This window comes from Castanea sativa, chromosome 10 (assembly GCF_040712315.1).
Source record: "Castanea sativa cultivar Marrone di Chiusa Pesio chromosome 10, ASM4071231v1".
NCBI classification, from domain to species: Eukaryota; Viridiplantae; Streptophyta; class Magnoliopsida; order Fagales; family Fagaceae; genus Castanea; species Castanea sativa.
Genome location: NC_134022.1, coordinates 40,203,324 through 40,225,849, shown reverse-complemented (window position 1 = coordinate 40,225,849; position 22,526 = coordinate 40,203,324). Strand labels below are relative to the sequence as shown.

Sequence of the window (22,526 nt, the reverse complement as noted above, 5' to 3'; positions counted from 1 at the left end):
CCATGGGCACATTTCATTTTGTATGAGACCCAAAAGATGAGCAATATGCTTAGCAAGAAAGACAATACAACTTTTTGGATTAAAAAGGGGTAGATTTCAATAATTACCCTTGAGATTTGGGCTAACGCCAACTAGGTCTAAGATATTTTAAAAACTTATCAATTTAGTCAACTTGGTTCCTAGACACCCTTACGCTCGTTATTTATTTATTTATTTCTCTCTCTCTCTCTCTCTCTCTCTCTCCAACCCAGCCCAGTCTCCTCTCCTTGGCTCTCAATCTCATCTCTTAAGCAACAGTGGTGGTGTGTAGGTTTGGGTTTGAATTTGGTGGGTGTCCCTCAAATCTACAATAGCTACATGATTTGGCTGTGGGTAGTCATTAAAGATGATTGTGGGTTGCCGGTGGTGGGTCCTAGTTTGCCATGGATTTTTTAGATGTGAGAGTTTTGGTGGTGGTGGATTTGTTGTGGGGGTTGTGGGTTCCGATGCAATGGAGGTTTTGCTATGGGTTTTGGTACAGGTTTGTTTTGGGCTGTGGCTAATCCAAGGTTAGAGAGAATGGGATGAGAGAGGAGAGAGTCAAGGAGAAAAGAGTAACAGGCCTAACGTGTTTAGGGATCAAGTTTATCAATTTTGAAATTTTTAGACTTTTTTAGCATTAGTTCAAACCTAAGGGTAGTTTATGAAATTTATCCTATAAGTACATGGACAGTATTGCAAAATATACGGGAATTGGAGAAAAAACGTGTAAGAATGTTTGGCCAGCACGAACATTGTGATCAAAGGGTCATTCACAGATTCACGCTAAGAATTTATGAAATATACCAGATTATCAACCAGAATAATGCCGAATGTGTTGAACTGTCCTAAACAGCCTATAAAATTCAATGCTAGCAGCAAAGACCAGTAAGAAAAAGACCAAAGTAGCAATAAGGATTTGAGGGAAAGAAAGCAAAGCTAAAAAGCACATTGCCACTTTTAACAAAATATATTTAAAAGAATGAACAATAAAATGTCACCAAATTCAGAACATCAGCATATGAAATTATCTGGTATTATCCAGTTGATACGGCACAGAACAATGTTTGCAAAATGCTGAGCCCAAACCTACAGAATTATATCAGCTTCTCAATAACCATAATCATTGCCATACACCGAACCATAGTCTGGGGCAGGTGCATGGCCTGTGTGTCCAGCAGTGGTGGGCTTTGAAGATGCATAGGAAGGACCATAAGATGGATAAGCATTATATCCCTTACTGATGGATCCCCCAGCTGGGTTCTGTGTAGAGCTTGCAGCTTCAGCCATGAAATTCTGTATCATGCAAATAGGAAGAAGAGGATATTAGATAAAGAAAAGGTGCTGCAGTGGTAACTGAGTAATTCTACCATGGTTGTGGGTTTGTTAAAATGCGTGCTTAGCCTTTGCTTAAAGCTCAAAGGTTCACGTGCTGCACTTGATTGAAGCAAAAGCTTGTTTAATGAAGCTTTACTGGTGCTTTTTAAAAAGGTGTGTCTAGGCTTGCTTAAAGGTCAAAGGTCTAAACGCTACACTTGATTGAAACAAAGCTGGATTAATGAAGTGCATCATAGGCGCGCTTCTCCAGCTTATTTGAGGGGGGACTTGGAAACGGAAGGCAATTTACTGTCGTTTTCGTCCCCCCTCAAACAAATGCACTTTTCTTTTTCTTTTTAGCAATAAAAAGAAAGGACTAAAATAAACCCCCCAAAAAAATCAGCAGCTTATTTGTTGTGATTATTATTATTTCCATCAGACCAAAACTTTGATTTGTGTGTATCAATTCCAGCAACGCCAACCCATGAACCAAAACCTCTTTGCGCCACCCAAATTGGCAACCTTCATGCTCAAAACCAAACCCAAGCCAGAATAGAACAACCACCAAACTCCAAACCAAAATCAACCATACCTTGCAACCTCCGGTCATAACCCAAAAGAAAAAAAGAGAATTTTCAAGTTGAACCCACCCATTTCAACCATTAACCCTAACAACAGCTACCTATTTGGTTTAGAAAAGTTGTTAATTATTTTTCTTTGTTATTAGTAATCTTAGCCTTTCTAGGAACAAGTTATTTAGAAGTCCTAATCCTTCTAGGAAAGGATATAGCAATAGCCTATATAAAGGCTTTATTGTAGTAAAATGCATAGCAAGATAGATTTTACTAAAAAAATTCAGCAACTTATTTAAGCTTTGAATGCATAATTGCCTTCTCCTACCCTTCCTTATTTTTTTTTTTTTGGTTGAGAAAACTGCCTTCTCCTACCTAAGTGTGAATAATTAGGAAAACCTAGGTGTGATTACCACTTTATCTTTCTTTATTTCTCATCAAACATATTCAAAATCTAATCTTTTCACACTTAAACCCTTGAACATCAATCCTTATTCAAGAACCCATCAAGATACCACCAAGAAACCTAATTTAGTGCTGAATTCCTAAAGATCCCACAACAAAAGTGCCTATTGTCCTGCATCATTCCATTGCTTTTGCATCATCAAATCCATCAAAGCACAAGTCTGACCAACTGTTTGCTGGAGATCTCAAAGTTTTGGGAAAGCCAACTCACAACAGTAGGCAAATCCCAGCTCCTCTGTTGTCCTGCCTCTAGTTTCCAAGCCTCACACTGTTGATAAAAGCTTGCTAGAACACAAGGCTAGGGTGTGCTTATTGCGACCGTTAGCCAAGCTGCACCACTGCAACCCAACCAGAAGACTCCAACCCCCCCCCCCACCCCCCTGGTGGATGACTCCATTGGCCTGACCCTCTACCGCTGTTTGGAGTGAGACTTGGATCTATTGAATTAACACGGACCCAACTTCAAATTTGTACTAAATTGTCAGTTTTTTTTATTAAAATAAAAAATTGAAAATTGAAAGTCCTAGAGCAATTTTGGGATTCTGGAATACTTACATCATCATGAAACTTGGGGTAAAGCATGTACTGTGTTTGGTGTCCAAGAAAGTGAAGGACAAGAAAAGAAAGTGGGGGATTAGAGTTTTTTTTTTTTTTTTTTTCTTGAAGATTGAGAAAGGGTGCTGTGGCTATTTTATGTTAATGTGAGGTTTTTTTTAAGCTGCTGAGGTTCTTTTTTAATGCCAATTACAATTTTTGTTTACTGTGATTAAGTGACACGTGGGCATTTTGTTACCAATGCTCACAATTTCAGCCTGTTATGTAATGACAAAATGAAACCACCCCTGAAATTAAACCTAAATTTTTGACATTCTTATTTTTTTGAGAAAAAAAAGTACAACAGAACTATCACTATAACAAACATAGTTTCAACATATGACTGTCACATAATTTTTAGAAAATTACATCAATTCATACCCTACATATTAAAAGTCCAAATTACAGGGAAACAAATTAAACACAGATCTGAAATACAGAAACAAATACACAACAGCTTTGATGCCATTACCAAATCCAATGACAGGTTTAATTTCAAAAGTACAATATAAACATATGAAATACAAACTAAAAAATAAGATTGCAAAACAAGGGAACTAAAAAAAAAAGCAAAACAAACTGGAGGTAACAAGAGAATAAAGGCAAATATTGCACACATGGAAATCATAGGAATTGTAGAATACCTGTATTAACTGTTGAGCTGTTTGTACTTGTGAAGCAGATCCATTTATTTCAACAGTCATCTCCTCAGGCATACCCCTTGTTTCCTGTATTGCAATAGTCGCCCCACTGGCACGACGTATGTAGCTTATATTAGAACCAGATATCCCAATTACAGCATCTGTATATAATAGAGGAACTTGCATGTGGTGCGTAACCTACAAAGAAAAATGTAAACAGCATATATCAGAAATGATTCTGTAACAGAATAAGCCTAGCCCTCAACAAGGTCTGACATTCTCTCATTCTCTTTGTTTTCTCTTTCTGGATTTTCAAGACAATAATATGCAAATGAAAAAAGTACAGTTGCTACTTGCACAATTTAATGTGATTCATATTATTGGGAAAATACCCTCACCCGGAACCCTTCCTAAACTATTTTAACATTATATTCAACTGCCACTTAGCAGACTGAAATAACTGACATCATAATTCATAATAAAATATTCATTTCACATCAGCAGTTTCCTCAGTAAAAGGATAGTATGAACAATATTCCGGCACAATGAAGCTTCAAACAACCCTCTAGCATCAACATCAGTGGCCCAGTCCCTGATTGAAGAGTGTTGAAGCCTCAAAGGACACCAGGTCCAGTTTGTTGAAGAAAAGCATTTTTTTATATATATAAGTATAACTGGAAGTTCAGATTCCATTTTTTCAGAGGTGTCAACCAGTTGAGTTACAAGGCTCTTCTCTTATAGAAGAAAAGCATGTCTAAAAATATTTACTCTTCCAACATTTGAAGTTATAAATGGTACCCATGATTTAATTTTTCAACTAAACCGATTTTTTTTTTTTTTTTTGATAAGTAAGATGATATATATACGAAAAGCTACTCTATGCAAGAAAAGCATAGAGCACACCAGAAAATTACAAGGAAAAAAGAAAACAAGGAAAATACAAAAAAAAAAAAAAAAAAAAAAAAGAGAAGATTAATTACAAAAGAGAAAGAGAGCTAAGAAAAGAAGGGAGAGAATCACTAGTCATGAGTCCCCAAGCCCGAGACCAATCAAAGAGAGTTCCACTAAAAGAAGCACGCATCTAATCACTAGATTTATCCAAATCCTCAAAAGTCCATCGATTCCGTTCCTTCCAAAGACACCATAGTAAACGAAACTAAATTCCAGATCTGAGATGAATGCTTCCCCAATCAATTCCACCAGCTAAAAAGCAAATCTAGAATCGATCTAGGTATGACCCACGACACTTCAAAGGTTATAAAAACAAAACTCCATAACTGATAAGCATCTCGCAAAAAAGAAGTAAATGGTCCACCGTCTCCCCACAGTGTCTACACATAATGCACCAGTCTACAAAATCCAAGCCCCTCAATCTCAGATTATCACCCATTAGGATCTTATTCCAAGCTACACACCAAACAAAGAAAGAAACACATCTAGGGACCTTAACTCTTCATATACCTTTCCAAGGAAAAACAATTAAGGGAGAATCCCACAACTTGTTATAATACGACCGGATGTCCAAATCTCCATTAGGCTTCAACTTCCATCTCAACCTATCTCCAACATCCATTGAAGGGGTATTGGTTCCCAAGATACGAAGAAAATACAGTCCTTCATCCATCTCCCAATCATTAAATTCACGAATAAAACGAACATCCCAGATTTTTCTATCCTCCTCCCCTTGCCTTGACAAAGAAGCTTCAATAGAGGCCTTCTTGTCAATAGCAATGCCATACAACCTCGGGAAAGCCACTTGGAAAGGTTGATCACCATACCACCCATCCTGCCAAAATCTCACTTTATTCCCCAACCCAACAACAAACTGAGTATTTTTGCTAAAATCCTCCCAGCCCATACGACTACCTCTCCACAAACCACACCCATGCATTCCCCTACCTAACTTAGAGTTCCATCCCCCCCCCCCCCCACTCTTCCCCAAACCTTGAAGCTACCACCCTCCTCCACAGCCAATTCTCCTCTTTCCCAAATCGCCACAACCATTTCCCCAATAATGCTTTATTAAAAGTAGTAAGTTTCCTTATACCTAAACCACCATTGGCTATGAGCGCACAAACTTTATCCCATCCTACCAGATGAGTCTTGCTATCACTCCATAGAAAATCCCTTTGCAATTTTTCAATTCTATTAGCCATATAAGTAGGAATGGTGAATAGCGATAGAAAGTAGGTGGGAAGACTAGATAACGTACTCTTAAGTAACGTCAATCTACACCCCTTAGATAAATACAACTTCTTCCACCCGGCCAACTTCTGCTCAATTTTTTCCAAGATAGGATTCCAAATTGAAGGAGAGTTATGTGAAGCCCCCAACGGCATGCCAAGATAAGACATGGGTAAAGTTCCAACTTTGCATCCCAAAATTTCAGCCAAGGCATGCACATCATCTACCTCCCCTATTGGAACCATTTCACTTTTCTGCACATTGACCTTCAAACCTGTCAAAGCCTGAAAACAAAGTAACAACCGAATATGCAAAATTTGCTCCACATCTACATCACAAAAAAGAATAGTGTCATCTGCAAACAATAGATGTGAGACACATTCCCCATCACCCCTCCTACCCTTAACTTTAAAACCATGGATTAAGCCAGCTCCCTCCACTCTTCTCAACATCCTACTGAACGCCTCCATCATTATCAAAAAGGGCACAGGAGATAGCAGATCCCCTTGTCTTAAGCACCTTAAACTACCAAAAAAATTAGCTGAAGACCCATTAATATCCAAAAGAGCCTCCCAATTCGCATGATCGTATGCTTTCTCAACATCAAGTTTACATATAATCCCAGGATCCCAGCTCTTCACTCGACTATCAACACATTCATTCGCAATAAGAACCGAATCAAGGATTTGTCTCCCACCCACAAAGCTATTTTGAGTTTCAGAGATCAACTAATCTAAGACCGTTCTCATGCCATTTGCCAAAATCTTAGCCAAAATTTTATACACACTCCCCACAAAGCTAATAGGCTCGGAAATATCTAATATTAGAGGCATCATTCTTTTTTGGAATTAAGGCAATGAAAGTAGCACTAAGAGTTTTCAAACTTACAATATTGAAAAAACTCATCAAAGACCGCTAAGACGTCTTTTTTCACTACTCTCCAACAATGATAATAAAAAGGCATAGTAAACCCATTCGGGCCTGGAGCTTTGTCCCCTTCCAAGTCTCTTACAACTTGAAAAATCTCCTCCCTCTCAAACTTTCTTTCAAGCCAAACCCTCTCCATATCCCCAATACAATCAAACTCCTTCTACAAAAGGCCTCCACCCCTCAGACTCCTTATACAAGTTTTTATAAAACTATACTACCTGAGCAATTACCTCAGATTCCTCCTCAAAAACCACCCCATCCACCTCCAATATCCTCAGATGATTATGCCTCCTATGGGAGTTTGCCATCTTGTGAAAGAACTTGGTGTTGTTATCCCCTTCCTTAATATATAACATTCTAGATTTTTGTCTCTAGGAACCTCTCTATAACATTTCTTCCTATCAGTGAGTCCAAACTCCTCTTCCTTAGCATCTAAACTTTTCAACTCCTCCAGCAATTGATTCTTATGACGATCTACATTAACAAACTCTCTACGATTCCACTAAATTATGTCCTCCTTCAATGCCTTTAGTTTCTTGGCAAGCACAAAACTAAGTGTACCCACAAATGAGTGCTGATTCCACCGAGATTGAACTCTGTCCACAAACTCATCTGTCTTCAACCACATATTTTCAAACCTAAAAGGACTCTTCCCCCTCGCCATTCCCCCTGCCTCCAAAAGAATTGGACTGTGATCTGAAATGGGACTAGGTAAATCCTTTGAATAACATCCGGATAGTGTTCCTCCCAATCATGAGTGATCAAAGCTCTATCAATCCTAGACATTGATGGTTGATCTGTACTACTAGACCAAGTATAGCTACCTCCTTCCAACGGTAGATCAATCAAATTAAGGTCCTCAATAAGTTCAAAAAATCTTACCATAGCCGGAGTAATACTTTTTCCACCCAAATGTTCACTTGGAAACCGTACAATATTAAAGTCCCCAAAACAACACCACAATATCCTCCAATATTGCTGAATACTGACCAACTCATCCCGCGTGTCTTCTCTCATTGTTATCATTTGAGCCATAAACCCCTGAGCATGCCCATATAAAACCATCTACCACCCCTTGCCACTTAACCAATATTGAGAAAGTACCAACCATGGCCTCCATCTTTTCCAAGGCCCTCTTATCCCACATAATCAATACCCCACTAGCAGTCTGATCCGCCTCCAAAGCAACCCAATCCACATGTGGACAACTCCACATACTACAAACCATTTGTCCACCTATCCTAGCAATCTTTGTCTCCTATAAACATACTACATCACACTTCCACTCTCGTAATAAATTTCTCACTACCAATCATTTCTGAGAATCATTTAAACTTCTAACATTCCATGAAATCATTTTTAGCTTCATAACTGCTAAGGTCTCCCAACTTCTGACAGAAGTACCAATTAAACATTCTATCTCCCATCATAATTCACTGAAGAGACCAAATTTCTCAACTCTCTTCTTCCCTTATTCTTAGATTTCATCACTTTTCGATTACCACTAACTTCTCTATGTAACACATTGGCTACCTCCATCACAGATTCTAGCCTTTGTAATAAAGCAATGCATAGTTTCTCATGACAGCTCATAGAAAGCCCAACCAATTTACTAAAATCAGGAATTCTGCGTTTCACCCATCCAGAAATATTCAACTTAGCCTCGAGACTCAAAATCTCACCATCCCCCTCTTGTTCTACTGAAGTAATTGACCCATTTGGAGCAACAATCTTCAAAGGAACACAATTTGAGAATTCCTCACTCTCACCAAAACCCATTGATAAACCATTACATTTGCCGCTGAAAAGGAAACCCCAGATAATCTAAGAGAATCTACATGGTACACTACATTCTCCTCCCCACCCCTATCTCCCAAACCCAAAAGACCAACTCTCGACAACCCCATAAGAAGATTGAAGAGAGAAGGGCCAACCAATTATGGCACTAGTATGAAGTTTGACAACCATAGAACTGTTCAAACCGATCCTCCATTCATCAGTTTGCAGCCAACAACGCAAATTCCATCACAGATGACCGAGCCGGATCAATAACCGAGCCGGATCTGTCGTATCATAAGGGATTTACCTTTTCTATTGATTCCTGCAGATTGGATCAAAAACAATTCTTGAATGAGATATTCAACTCCAAGGATGAATCGAAAAAGAAATATTTATTGGTTCTACCTCCTATTTTTTATGAAGAGAATGAATCCTTTTATCGAAGGATCAGAGAAAAATGGGTCCGGACCTCCTACGAGAATGATTTGGAAGATCCACAACCAAAAATAGTGGCATTTGCTAGCAACAACATAATCGAGGCAGTCAATCAATATAAATTGATCCGAAATCTAATTCAAATCCAATATAACACTTGTGGGTACATAATAAATGTATTGAATCGATTCTTTTTAATGAATAGATCCGATCGCAACTTCGAATATGGAATTCAAAGGGATCAAATAGGAAATGATACTCTGAATCATAGAATTATAATGAAATATACGATCAACTAACATTTATCAAATTTGAAAAAGAGCCAGAAGAAAGGGTTCAATCCTCGTAGTTTTATTTCTCGAATCAAGGGATCCATGAATCGGGATCCTAATGCATATAGATACAAATGGTCCAATGAGAGCAAGAATTTCCAGGAACATTTGGAACATTTCATTTCTGAACAAAAGAGCCGTTTTCATTTTCAAGTAGTGTTCACAATTCTATACTCATTAGAGACACCGAAGGACTCTCTTCATCCTTCTCGGCGTCATAGCAAACATTCCAAGGCTTATCGGAACAGTGTACCACTTGTGCCAGCGTCACAACAATCATCGAAGACACCGAAAGACTCTCTCCAGCCTTCTCGGCCTCATCACAATCCTCCTGAGACGTCGTGGTACACTGCGCCACCTGTATCGACAGAGCAATATTCCTCAGAGGCACCGACACACTCTTTTCATTCTTCTCGGCCTCAACCCATGCCTCTTGTGGCATCACGACACATCCCTCCATCTGTGCCAACACCACCGAGCTCATCGAAGGCACCAAAGGGCTCTCTCTAGCCTTCTTGACCTCATCGCAATCCTTCTGAAGTGTCTCAGTGCATCACGCCACCTATATCGGCAAAACAGTACCCATGCCTTATGTGGCCTCACAAGGCATCCCGCCACCTGTGTCAGCACCACAGAGCTCGTCGGAGGCACCAATAGGCTCTCCCCAACCTTCTTGAGACTATGGGCAGAGAAAATAGGCCCTATAGATTATTTGGAACATTCCCCAGGCTCAGAGGTATTTGGGCTTATGGTACTTGGGCCTAACTAGAGTTACTAAGTGGTTGTTGGGCTACCAACTTGTTAGGGCCCAAACCCAACTTACACTTGCCAAGTTCTATACAAGAACGTGTTACCCATTTAAATTTTTTTACTCCCCCTTTAGTGCCTTCCCAAAAATCCCGTCTCTTTCCCTTCTCATCAACCTCTACAATTAATCCACTCCCTATCCAGCATGATCTCCTAATATCACTCCTCTTCCCATTTTCATTTGTTTTTGAATTCAAACTGAACCTTAATGGGATATGTTTCCTATTTTCTGCACGAATTTGCTCTCCTGAATTAGCATTCATATTAATGCATTGCTCCCTCCTATCCCCTCCTCCAACCACCGTCGTATCAGGCTTGCCCACTGGAATATCCCCCACCTTAGTACTTGTAAGTTTCGGATACATCACCAACAACCCCCTTGACTAATTCTGCCTCTCCACAGACTCCTCTTGAATCATTTTTTTTTCTTGGTTGCAATATGTTCTAACTGAATCACATCCCTTGACTGCACCCGACCCTTCAATGCCTCAACAAAAGACCAAAAGGGATGAAACCCTGACATTCTCCTTTGTGGCTGAGACAAATTTATTTGGCCTGGCCAGAACCACCTAAAGCATATTGGTCAGGTTCAAACATCTTCCTCAATTCCAGCCCAAAGACCTTCCAACCGTTTTGTGCTTTGCCTCCAAGGATTATGACAGACCTATGCCCGCCAACTTTGAGTTCAGACACTAAAAGGAACTGACCAAAAGAGTTTGATCCCCGCTGCAAAGTGTACGCAGTATCTCCTTCCCTAAGTGTAAAAAACTGTTTAGGATTGATTCCAACCACAATGTGTTCTATATTCTTCATCAACCACAATACTGCATTCTTACCCATGAATACTGACATCATGAAGTGTTTGCCCCATTCAAAAATACATTAGGAGAAAAAATTTCCTCCTTCCTCAACCACCAATTGAAACAGCTTAAATTCTATGGAAAAACTGCGAATCCCACCCATAGGGACACGATTTGCACCTAAGCTTACAAATGGGAAGGGGATAGGCCCAAAGAACCCAATACAATGAATTAGTAGAGAGTGAGCTAGAAATTTAGGTTTTTATGAGTTTTGTTAGCAATAACTTTGGGCTAAAATCACAATAGGAGAAAGCTAGAATAATTTGTATAGTGAAAACTGACATCGGTCTTAAGCTGAGGAGGTTGATTCTTATATTTCACTCTCTTAAGGAAAAATTACAAATGTTCTTCTTGAGTCTACAGTGTTTTCTTTTTCTCCCTCCTTCCTCCAATCTCCCTTCTCCAGTACCTTCTTCTATCTTATACTTCCTTCTTCTTCTCATTTCCGCTCTCTATGTGTAGGTCTAGACTGCTAATATTAATACTTGTCCCATCAGCACCTTCCTAAAGTCCTTAGGTAATAGCTATAAGACTGAAAATCACTGTTTAAATATCACTTCCTCATTAATGCGGCCAGAGATTTGGATACAGAACATTCAATGCGGTGGTAGCAAATTTCTCTTAGATATTTCATAACTGTTCTTGCGCTCTGTGCCCCTATGAAACATATCTTCATCAACAAACCTCCTAGAAGATCATTTTGGACAACATGACGTACCATCTGATCCTTCCTTCGCTTAGCTGAGGAGACACCCCTCCTTGGATTACCTCCCTTAGTTTCCTCTATCACAATTTGCTTGTGGATCTATTAGGTTTGACATCTTCATTACTATTAATCTGTCCTCGAACAAGTGAACAACCTCAGACAAAGCCCATTTTGGGCCTTTTATCCCTACACCACCCATACTAATCATAGCGAGAAAAAAATTGTATGAAAAGTTATCTAACTAATTTGAGGTAGCCAAGCCTCTAGATCATAAACACATAAGATAAAGATACAATAACCATAGTCGGCATGAAAGAAAATAAACAATGGTCAAACATCTAATAAGTGCTAGACTTAGGAAGACTTTGCCATCCTACAAAGACAGCTGCACACGAGTAAAACAGGGGGAACTTTCTCTATAATAATGAGTTAAAAATAACTATTCAAAATAGGACGGATTCCCTTTTTTATTATTAGGCTAACCATCCTTACAAGATCAAAGCAAGAAGAAAGCACCTTGGTGGCCACTAGCGGTTGCAGATGGACACTGGATAAATGAATCCCCATAGAAGCATCCCTTCCATGCATAGGACCCTGCCAATGCTGTTTTTCCAGAGGTGGAGCAGGCGAATAATTGTCATATTGACGTGGAGGCTGCACATATTGAGGATTAGGTGCAAAACCAGGTCCGGCACCAGCATTAATTGGAAAACCTTGAGGAGGGCCCCAGGACTGGTTTGGGGTAATGTTCTGGTTTGCTTGAACTTTTGGCATCTGCATCTAACCAATAAAAAAAACTATATAAGTTATATTTTATCCAATATGAATACAAAAAATAATAAACCACCTCATCTAAACAAACAATGGACAAATTTGAACTATCCTAGACTCAATTTGAATTTAAACTGGGTCAAAAAAACATTTAAAGTTCATTCAAACTCCAAAAAGTTCAAATACTCCTGGTTTATTCATACACAATTATGAAGCACGGGTGCGTTTTTGGATTTTGGTGCGGGTGCAAGTGCGGGTGTGGATGTGGAACTCGGCAATTTTTGAAAAAAGGTAAAACTTAGGTACAGTGCCTTAGGTACAGTACATTAGGTTCCCACTTAAAATTTTGACATCTGTCAAATTTAACATTTCAAATTAACGGCGTTAAAACTTTTTTTTTTTTTTTCCTTCTTCCTGTTCTGCAGATGGCTTCTCTTCCAAATCCAAAAGCGTGCTCTTCCAATCCACCATGACCCTTCTCTTCGAAACCCAAAACCCAGAAAAAAGAAAAAAAGAAAATCTCATATCTTTCTCTCTTTCTCTCTCGGCATTTGTATGTTTCCTTTCTTCTTTTCTGATCTATGATTCTTTCTTTCTCTCTCGGTGTGTATCCGTTTCCTTTCTTCTTTTCTGATCTACGATTCTTTATGGTCTGTTTCCATTCTTCTTTCTGATCTATGATTCTTCTAGTCTATGATTCTTTCCTTCTCTCTCGGTTTGTGTATCTGATTTCTTTTTTTTTCCTGATCGATGATTCTTTCTTTCTTTTTTTGGGTTCTGGGTTTCGAAGAGAATGGCCATGGGTTTCAAAGAGAAGGGTCATGGGTCTTTCTTCTTTTTGATCTATGATTCTTTCTTCTTCTTTTTTTCTAATCGATGGGTCTTTCGTTTTTTTGATCTATGATTCTTTCTTCTTCTTTTTTTGATCGATGATTCTTTCTTTTTCTGATCGATGATTCTTTCTTTTCTTTTTCTTTTTCTGATCGATGATTCTTTCTTTTCTTTTCTTTTTTTCTGATAAATGATTCTATGATTCTTTCTTTCTCTCTCGATCTGTGTATCTGATCCTTTCTTCTTCTTCTTCTTTTTTTTTTTTTTCCTGATCGATGATTCTTTCTTTCTTTTTTTGGGTTTTGGGTTTCAAATAGAAGGATCATTGGTAGTTTGGAAGAGAAAGGTTTTGAATTGGGAAGAGAAGCAGTTTGCAGAGGAAGAAGGAAAAAAAATTAGGACTTGCAGTACAGGAAAGGAAGAAGGAAAAAAAAAAAAAAAGTTTTAACGCCGTTAGATTGAAATGTTAAATTTGACAGATGTCAAAATTTTAAGCGGGAACCTAATGTACTGTACCTAAGCTACTGTACCTAAGTTTTGCCCTTTGAAAAAGTAGGAAGTAGGTGCAACGATTAAAAAATTATTAAAAATATTTTTATTTATATTTTCTATATATTACTAAGCATACTTTTTCACATTATATAAACATATACCAAATTTAAAAGCAATAGTAGATAATAACTAAAGCATGATATTCTTAAATTAAATACAACCCACAAGTTTGAAAGATGATGAAAATTGTATTGCAACAACCACGTATATTCGTTATACAAGCTTCTCACTGATTCCTTAGAATTTTGGTTGCATATTGGTTGTTGTAGCCTTAAATGAGGTGCAAAAGGCAATGTAGGTTCTATGTTTCAATAACTCTATACCATATTTTGCCTTTATCCCCACCCCACGTTTTGCACTTCTTTTAAAAAAAAAATTTACTTGAATTGGCCTGAATTAAAGCCAGTATCGGCCTAAATCGGGCAGTTTCGGCCGGCCGATATGATCCAATTCGACCCGAATCAGCGAGTATCGGCGCGATCTAGAAACGGAAAAAAAAATAAAAGTAAATAAAAATAAAAAAGGTTTCCGACACGGCACCGACGCATGGGCAACGGCGTCACCCACCGCACCAGTCCTATAGCCGCATCGGTGCTTTCCAAATTTGCACTTTTTTTTTTTAACTTGAATAGGCCCGAATCAAAGCCGATATCGGCCTGAATCGGGCGGTTTTGGCAGGCAGATACAATCTGATTCGACTCAAATTGGCCCGAGTCGGCGCGATCTGGGGAAAAAAAAAATTTCCAACGCGGCACTGACGCGCGGGCAGCAGCATCGCCACCACACCTCGCATCGGACGCCGGTGTAGCAGTCCTGTAGCCGCGTCAGTGCTTTCCAAATACACAACAAGGCCTGAGTCCCAAATTGTTTGGGGTCAACTATGGATCCTCAACAAGATTGTCAGGGTTGATCACATGTATGTGGCGTTTGGTACGGGGTAATGTTTTAGGATTCCCATGAATGTTTAAAGATTCTCATATTTTGTTGCAAATCACACTAAGGAATCAGATGCCAGGGGAATCTGGATTCTCCTCTCAGTAGAAATGTGGATTCCCTTTAAAACAAGTGCAAATCTAGATTCTTAAACTTAAAGGAAATTGTATTTTTTATAAATTGACAATTTTAACCCTTTTCATTATCATTTAAGCAATTAAAATAAAATATAAAACAAATTATTATGGATTAAACTCTTTTAAAATTATTATTAAGAATAAAAACATTTGAGAATTTAAATAGTTATTTTTGTATTGTACCTTTCATTTTGAAATGTTAGACTATAATTTTAATGAATTTTTCATAATTAATAGTTTATATTTGGTTTTTCATTATTTATTTAGAGGAAGATTTTTTTTTTAAGGACTTAGTAGTTCACATTCAAATCTAAGGATAGAATAGGAAAAATAAATAATTTATTTAAGATTCCTGGAAATAAACCAAACATTAGCATCTCACATTCTTAGAAATCTTAAGATATTCCCAATGAAACCAAACATAGGAATAGCTACATTCTTAGGAATGTGATTATTCTTAGAAATGTGATTCCTAGGAATCTAGATGCCAAAAGTAATGTGGATTCCCTCGTACCAAACGCCACAGTATTCTTTTCATCCATTCTAATCCATATAAAGTCATAGTCTTTCTTACTTTCTTAATTTACATGTCCTTTTTAACTACTTCAACTAATGTGATATTTGGTCTTCTTCTACCTTTTTTTGTTCCCTCAATTTGAATCAACTCACTTTTTTTTTTACCGGTGAATTAATTGCTCTCCTCTACACATGACCAAACTATCTTAAGCAACTTTCCTTAGTCTTTTCAACAATAGGGATTACCCCTATCTTTAAGCAAATTTTCTCATTTCAAATCCTAAATTTTCCCCTTTAACTTAATAGGTATTCTAGGATCACTCAATACTCTGGATGCGCTTTTCCACTTCATCCATCCTGCTATTTTCCTATGATTCGCATCATCTTTGATCTCTCCATCTTTATAAATTATTGATCAAAGAAATCGAAAGCTCTCTCTCTCTTTTGTATCTCTTGACATCAAGTCTTACTGCCCCTTTATATTATTTTAATTTTTTACTTTTACTAAACCTATATTCCACGTACTCTATTTTAGTCCTACTTAATAAAAAACCTTTATAAGTTTTAATGTCCCCCCTAATTTCTAACTTGGCATTAACTCCACTTCTAGTTTCATCCACTAAAACTATATCATACATGAAAAGCAAACACCAAAAGATTTCCTCTTGAATCACTTTAGTGAGTTCATGCATCCCTAGTGCAAAGAGATACTCCCGGTTTATTCATATAGATCCATAAAGTTCATTTTGGCCCCGAACCATTTTCAGTAATGCATTACATGCTTATATATAAAAAGATAATTCAAAAACATTTCAAACAGGAACGTCAACTAAGGCTCACTTTTCCCTACGTTGTATGTCTTTCGAATTTAAGAAAATAGGGTGGATGTTTTGAGCATTTAACATTCTAGATCCCCAGGGAAGTAGGGAACTACACCCTTTTAGTATTTGTGTCATCTATGCCAAACTAATCCAAACCAATGTTAACCTTACCCGGAATGGTGAACCACAGCAAGTGAGCCAGTCAACCAGTATATAAACAACAGTGCATGGAAATAGAAATCACGATGATTACCAATCCCAAATAATACAAACAAACGAACTTACTTGCATTTCAAATACTCCGACAATACTGCGGTCAACCAAGAATTTTCGGAGATGATTTAAAATCAGTTCAACTGCTTTGTGCACACCAGCAGGTTCCCCATGTACCTCAACAATACTATCATCTTTCAACACAAACTTTGGTAGGTGTTCTGCAGTAAATTACTACAATATTCAGAATATTAAAGCAGCCTCTCTGTGATGATTTCACATTCGAAAACATTAAACAATGTAATAATTTAAATAAATAAAAAAATAGTTCTTTATATTTTAGGCCATGCAGAAAATTAAGAAAACAAATGCAAGGTTCAACTCAGGAAAAAAAAATTACTACATTATCTGGTATGTGATAGGCATAAGAGAATATGGCAAAATAGCATGTGGAACAGAAGTAAAAAGATGTATAAAATGAAAGTAAAACCTTGGGAGAGGGGGGGGGGGGGGGTGGGGGAGAGGGTGAGGAAAAAGAAATAATATTTCAAAATATTCAAAGAGGAAAAAAATAATAATCTAACATTTTTATATGGAAAATAATATTTTTCAAGAATACCTGCACTGAGAACCCGAATAGTACAATTTGAAGCATCTTGAATGGACTTTATAGTTGAACCCTGCTTCCCGATCAGACTTCCTGCCTGAGAATCTGCCACTAGAACCCTTGTGATAATTGTGCCCACAGCACCAGACGTAGCGTGAGCAGAGTTGGTGTCTACATCGATGATTCGTTTATGAACTCTCAATAAAGCATCCATGGCAGGAGAAAGCGGAAGATTTAGCTCTTCCTTGGCAGAAACCATCACCTTACAAAAAGGCCAGAGAAACAAACAGTGAAATTAGCAACATCATCAGACCATGATTCATTTCATAAAACTATCCAATGGCAGTATCCAAAATCAATTCATGCATGACAGATAAGAAAAAGTCCCAAAAATTATTCCACCTTTAGTGGACCTTCTAATCCTTTCAAACACACAATTAGCTTCTTACAATAACACAATTAACCATCGGTATTATAGCATTTGGAAAGAAGTGTTCAATTCCATTCATGATTCATCTATTCATCCATACAATTCATATCAATCTTAAAAAATATCTTTCAATATTTCTATGAACAAATTTCCACAGTCCTAAAAATTTGAAACTGTTACTAAGAACGCACACATCCAAGGGTCCTAAGAATACAATTTTAAGGTAGTCCATTGGGGACAATAAAAATGATTTTAACTAAAACATAACAATTACTAAAAACCATGCCAATGGTGTCTCCCAACCCAATGGTTTTTTTCCTAGCAAGAAACCGACTTCATTATCAATTTCAAGGTTTATGAAGTGGTGGTGGGAGAACAAGCCCCAAACACCATTGAGTGATGTATACATATTAAAATATGATAAGAATAAGAGGTTTGAGTAAAAGCATTTTAAGATTAAGTCACATATCTCTGTACACATTCTTCTATACATGTCATATTTTGGTTAAACTTATAATTTTCAAGTGACAGTCTTTAGTCTATTCAGGAGTTAATTATTTTTTATGCCACTCCAGTAGCAGAATTGATCAAGAGATATTTCATATTTCTATACTTTAGTAAAGGTTTTAACAACCTATATTTCCATGCTTCAATGTACTTTGTGCTTATTAAAGTGTGAAAAAATTGAGAAGCTTGTTAGTAATACTGCATTATTCTGATGACAATTTAAGATTTTCCTAGTACAAACTTTAACAATGTTCGGCAAGACACCAGTCGAACAAGTTCTGTAGTTACCAGATACAAAGAATGCTTCTCGATACCAAACTCCACACAACATATTCCAGATTGTTAAGTCAAAAGGAACTTTTCAGCACTTGTAATGCTCAGAACAGATCCCTGCAACCTTGATCTTTGGTTCTTCTAGTTTGAAGCCACTTTGGTAATTGATTTGTTGCCTTAAATTTGCAAAGAACCTGCACACATTCATTTTGGTTATTGTGACAAAAGACACTTTTACTTTGGTTCCATACTTAGCCTCTGTTAATTTCTGTTAATTTAATTTCACCTTCCAACTTACTTCATCTTCATCTTATTGTCTTTTATTGTTAACAACTATTTAGTAACCCAATGGTCCCAATTTATCACTTTCTTAGCAGCTTTTTTAAATACTGGAGTGAACAAATTTTATTATAGCCAAAGCTCTATATCTGTTGTTAATTACTTGCTGGAATTTGGGCTAGCAAGATAGTTAGTCCATTTTTTGACCTTGATTGTAGGCAATTCCCTAAGCAATAATGGATTCCTGCACATATAGTTCATACAGTTCTACATTCTGAGGAATAGCAGAAACAAAAACAATAGAAATATACAGAGAAACAAGATTTGAAGGGTATGACAAGTTAACGTTTAATAGCAGTGATATTTCCACACAAAAAAAAAGTGCCATGCATCTACCTTTATGCCATTCCAACAACAGGGGAAAAAAATCTAGAAAGAGATTATAGAAAATGCCTTACAGCAATTGATCGCAATAAAACAAGCAAAATCAAGACAATAAGAATTTGATGGTACAATATTGTACAAATCTATTAAGTTGACCAGAAAAGGATTGCTATAAGACTAGCTATGGTGGTACAAAATGTTAAGACTGTTAGCAACATGCTTATCCCCCCCCCCCCCCCCCCCAAAAAAAAAAAGAAGTAACATGATCATAAAATGAGCATAGCCCAAACAAAAATATTAAGATGGTATGAGGAATAACAACAGGAAAGATAAGAGAATGAAGTTATCCTTTCAAAGGTAGGAGTAACTCTTATTAAAGGAGGTCTAAAAAAAAAAGGAAGAGTTGCTTATGATGGTTCAATTGTATGCAATGCAAACTGATTGATACATAGTGAAAAAGAGTGATTTATTCAAGTTGATGGAGTAAAAAGAAACAACATGGGCAGGAGTAATAAAGAAAGATACGTTGAACAAGGAGGCAAGAGCAAGCACAATTTTAGATAAGATAAATGACACAAAAGAAGATGTGTGATGTGACTAATCCCAATTAGAATGAGAAACCATAGCCAACCCCAGTTTTTTTAGGATTAAAGGCTTATGTAAATTAAGAACTGCACAAATTCATACCATAGGAAACATGAGAACAAGGGTACTTTTGACAAAAACCATAACTCATTCACATATAAAAACCAGGATAAATATTCAGTACAACCATTAGATAGTCAAGCATCTGGTAAGAAAATAAAATGATTGATAATTTAAGTTTAACAACCACTGAGGTAGACAGGAAAACTATGTCAATATGCCCAGAACATAAAAATATACCCCAATAAAAACAAAACTATAGAAAAGGAACTTACTGCTCTTTCTGATGTCCCAGGAGGACCATCAAGAATTTTAACCCGAGCCTTTGTCTCCTCAGTGATTTTCTTAATGAATTCTCCCTTGCGACCAATAATACCACCAACCTTTTGCACAGGAACTAACATCCTGAACACATTCTCTCCAGGCCACCCGGGCCACTTTTTTTCTTCACCTCCTTTTAAATCGAAGTTATTGTCAAATCCTTGTTTCTGTGGAGGATGAGAGTTGTCAGGCATATCACCTGCCTCATGCCCATTTAAATCTTCGCTACCCATTTAAGTGTTTTCTGTGAAAAATTAACCAATGCAAACTGATTAATATGTACATCTACCAATAAACAAATTACAGAATGATCTCAATGTATGTATCCGACTATTTACACTCCTACGTACATTTTCCTCGAGCAAGTAAATGAAAAATTAGTGCAGGAAACCCCAGTAGGAATAATTATCACCCATTGATTTAATAAATGCCCAATTAATATCAAAGAATTTTACATTACCACTATTGCCTTGCCAAGCTAAAAAATACAACATACATATATAATGTGGCAGTCTGAGACTTTTAATGAAGAAGTTTATTTTTATACATTAACAACGCAAATATATGTTTTCCAATTTCGTATACAAAAAATAGCATGGACTCAGTTCTTCTTCTTTCAAATAGAACCAAATCAACAGAACATCAAAAGGTCTCAATTACACATTCTATTCATTTATTTTCTAGGCAACCAAACGGATCCTAACTATCATATGTCAATCAAAAATGCAAATAAAGTAAATAAAAACCCTGGAGAGCCGAATGCATATGTATATCTATGAAACCCTAAAGAGAAAGAAAAAAAAAATTGTAAAGGAAAAAAGGAAGAGAATGAAAAGCGTAGAACATGCAGAGTATACAGTGAGTGAGTTTGAGATTGCATTTTACATTACTTACAGAGAAATTTGGGTTGTACAGAGTCAAAATCTTTGGCAGAGAAAAAATGGGCGGGACGGGAAATTGAGTGTCTGTGTGTGCAAGTAGAAGTAGTATATGGCAATGTGAGGTTTTGTATTTAGTCCTTTCACTTTTGCTATATTATGGAACTTGCCTCAATCTTTTCTTTTTTTATGCTTTCTAATGTCACTACCAAAAAGCTTCTCTCTTTTTCTTTTTTCTTTTTTCTTTTTTCTTTGTCTTTTTCTAAATTTAATTTTGGACACTAATCAAGTGAAGTGATATATAAATTGTTATTATAAATGTAAAAAACCTAACTTTAAGTTAAAGAAATCATATGAGGGCATAAATTAAGAAGTTTGAAGTTTAACACAAAAACTCCAATGATGGTTGACATATATTGGGATTGGGTAGAGGATTCTAAGCTTGGTGTACTCCAAATGTAGCACCGGCTATCAATTCAAAAATGCAAAGAAAAAGACATGTTAGGCAAATGTTCAATTGCATCATCTTCAAGCTCTGCAAGCTCAATCATTACAAGTATGATTCAATTTACTTGTTGCACGTGTATTTCGATCGATCATGCCTATTCGTTTAAAATCATGATTTTTCTTTACGAAATTATAATGCCAAACAAATGGGGGCCTGGCCTGGCCGGGCAGCTGCAGCTTTTATTAGTTGGCGGGTGAACAAATAAATATAGATCGAGTTGTCCTTGTCCATGTGCCCATTGGCTATTGCTAATGCTAGGCAAAGTGGGCCTTTGATCCCTTCTTGTTGGTGATGGTTTCCTGTTGCCTCCAGTTTTTCCCGCTTGCTTTGTCATAATAGCCGTGGAGGAAAAAATAGTCATATGCTTTTTTATCACTTTGCATCTGGATGAGATTTCATAGTGAAATTGAAAATGAAAACTTCAGTGAGTAATAATAGATAGTCAAGAAATTCACTAGGCGCCAATTGATTTTGGAGAAAATCGGTGGTAGATCAAGCACAAGACTTCCAAATGATTGTAGCAGAATTGAGATCTGAAGGCATAAAGATCGGAGACAATTTGGTGGTAGCCGGCATAATTGACAAACTACCACAATCTTGGAGGGAGTTTCAAAAGACTTTGCGGCACAAACAAAAGGAGACATTCTTGGAGACTTTGATCACACGCATCCGTGTGAAGGAGGAGGCTAGAGGACAAGATGCACTCATGACACAAGAGAGCAATGGTAATTCCACCACAAAGGTAAACCTTATTTCATCTAATAATAATATGTCCAAAAATCATTTTCCTAGAAATGGTCAATTGAAGCCATAAAAGAAAGCCTTTAAAAACAATAATAGATCACCTCAAGGAAGGAGAAACCCGAATAAAAATTACAATAAGAACCAATGACCCCTTTCACAAGATCAATTTAATAGATCCTGTTTTGTCTGTGGCAAGAGTGGGCATATTGCTCGATTTTGCAAATTTCGGAAACGTGAATCTGTCCTGTAGGCCAACGTAACCAAAGAGCCTTTAGTGGCTATGATTACAGACATCAATATGGTGCAATATGTTGAAGGGTGGTGGGCAGATTCTGGTGCTAATAGGCACGTCTGCTATGACAAAAATTGGTTCAAGTTGTACACTCCTTTTGAAGAAGAAAAAACTATTATGCTTGGTGACTCTAGCAAAACCAAGGTTCTTGGGAGTAGTGAGGTTGAATTGAAATTCACTTCTGGACGTGTGCTAACATTGAAAGATATACTTTACACTCCGTCCATGAGGAAGAATTTGATGT

General features: G+C 37.2%; 1 protein-coding gene across 1 annotated transcript; it reads right to left on the bottom strand.

Annotated features, from left to right (window-relative positions):
* Positions 1–954: 954 nt before the first annotated feature.
* On the bottom strand, positions 955–20,881 carry LOC142612688 (flowering locus K homology domain-like). Its single transcript, XM_075784819.1, has 7 exons — positions 20,755–20,881; positions 19,815–20,104; positions 17,034–17,283; positions 16,487–16,635; positions 12,157–12,420; positions 3,611–3,805; positions 955–1,314 (listed from the first exon to the last, which is right to left on the bottom strand). Exons 2-7 carry the CDS (start codon positions 20,091–20,093, stop codon positions 1,129–1,131), a joined length of 1,323 nt encoding a protein of 440 aa, XP_075640934.1. The 5' UTR covers positions 20,094–20,104; positions 20,755–20,881; the 3' UTR covers positions 955–1,128.
* Positions 20,882–22,526: the final 1,645 nt, after the last annotated feature.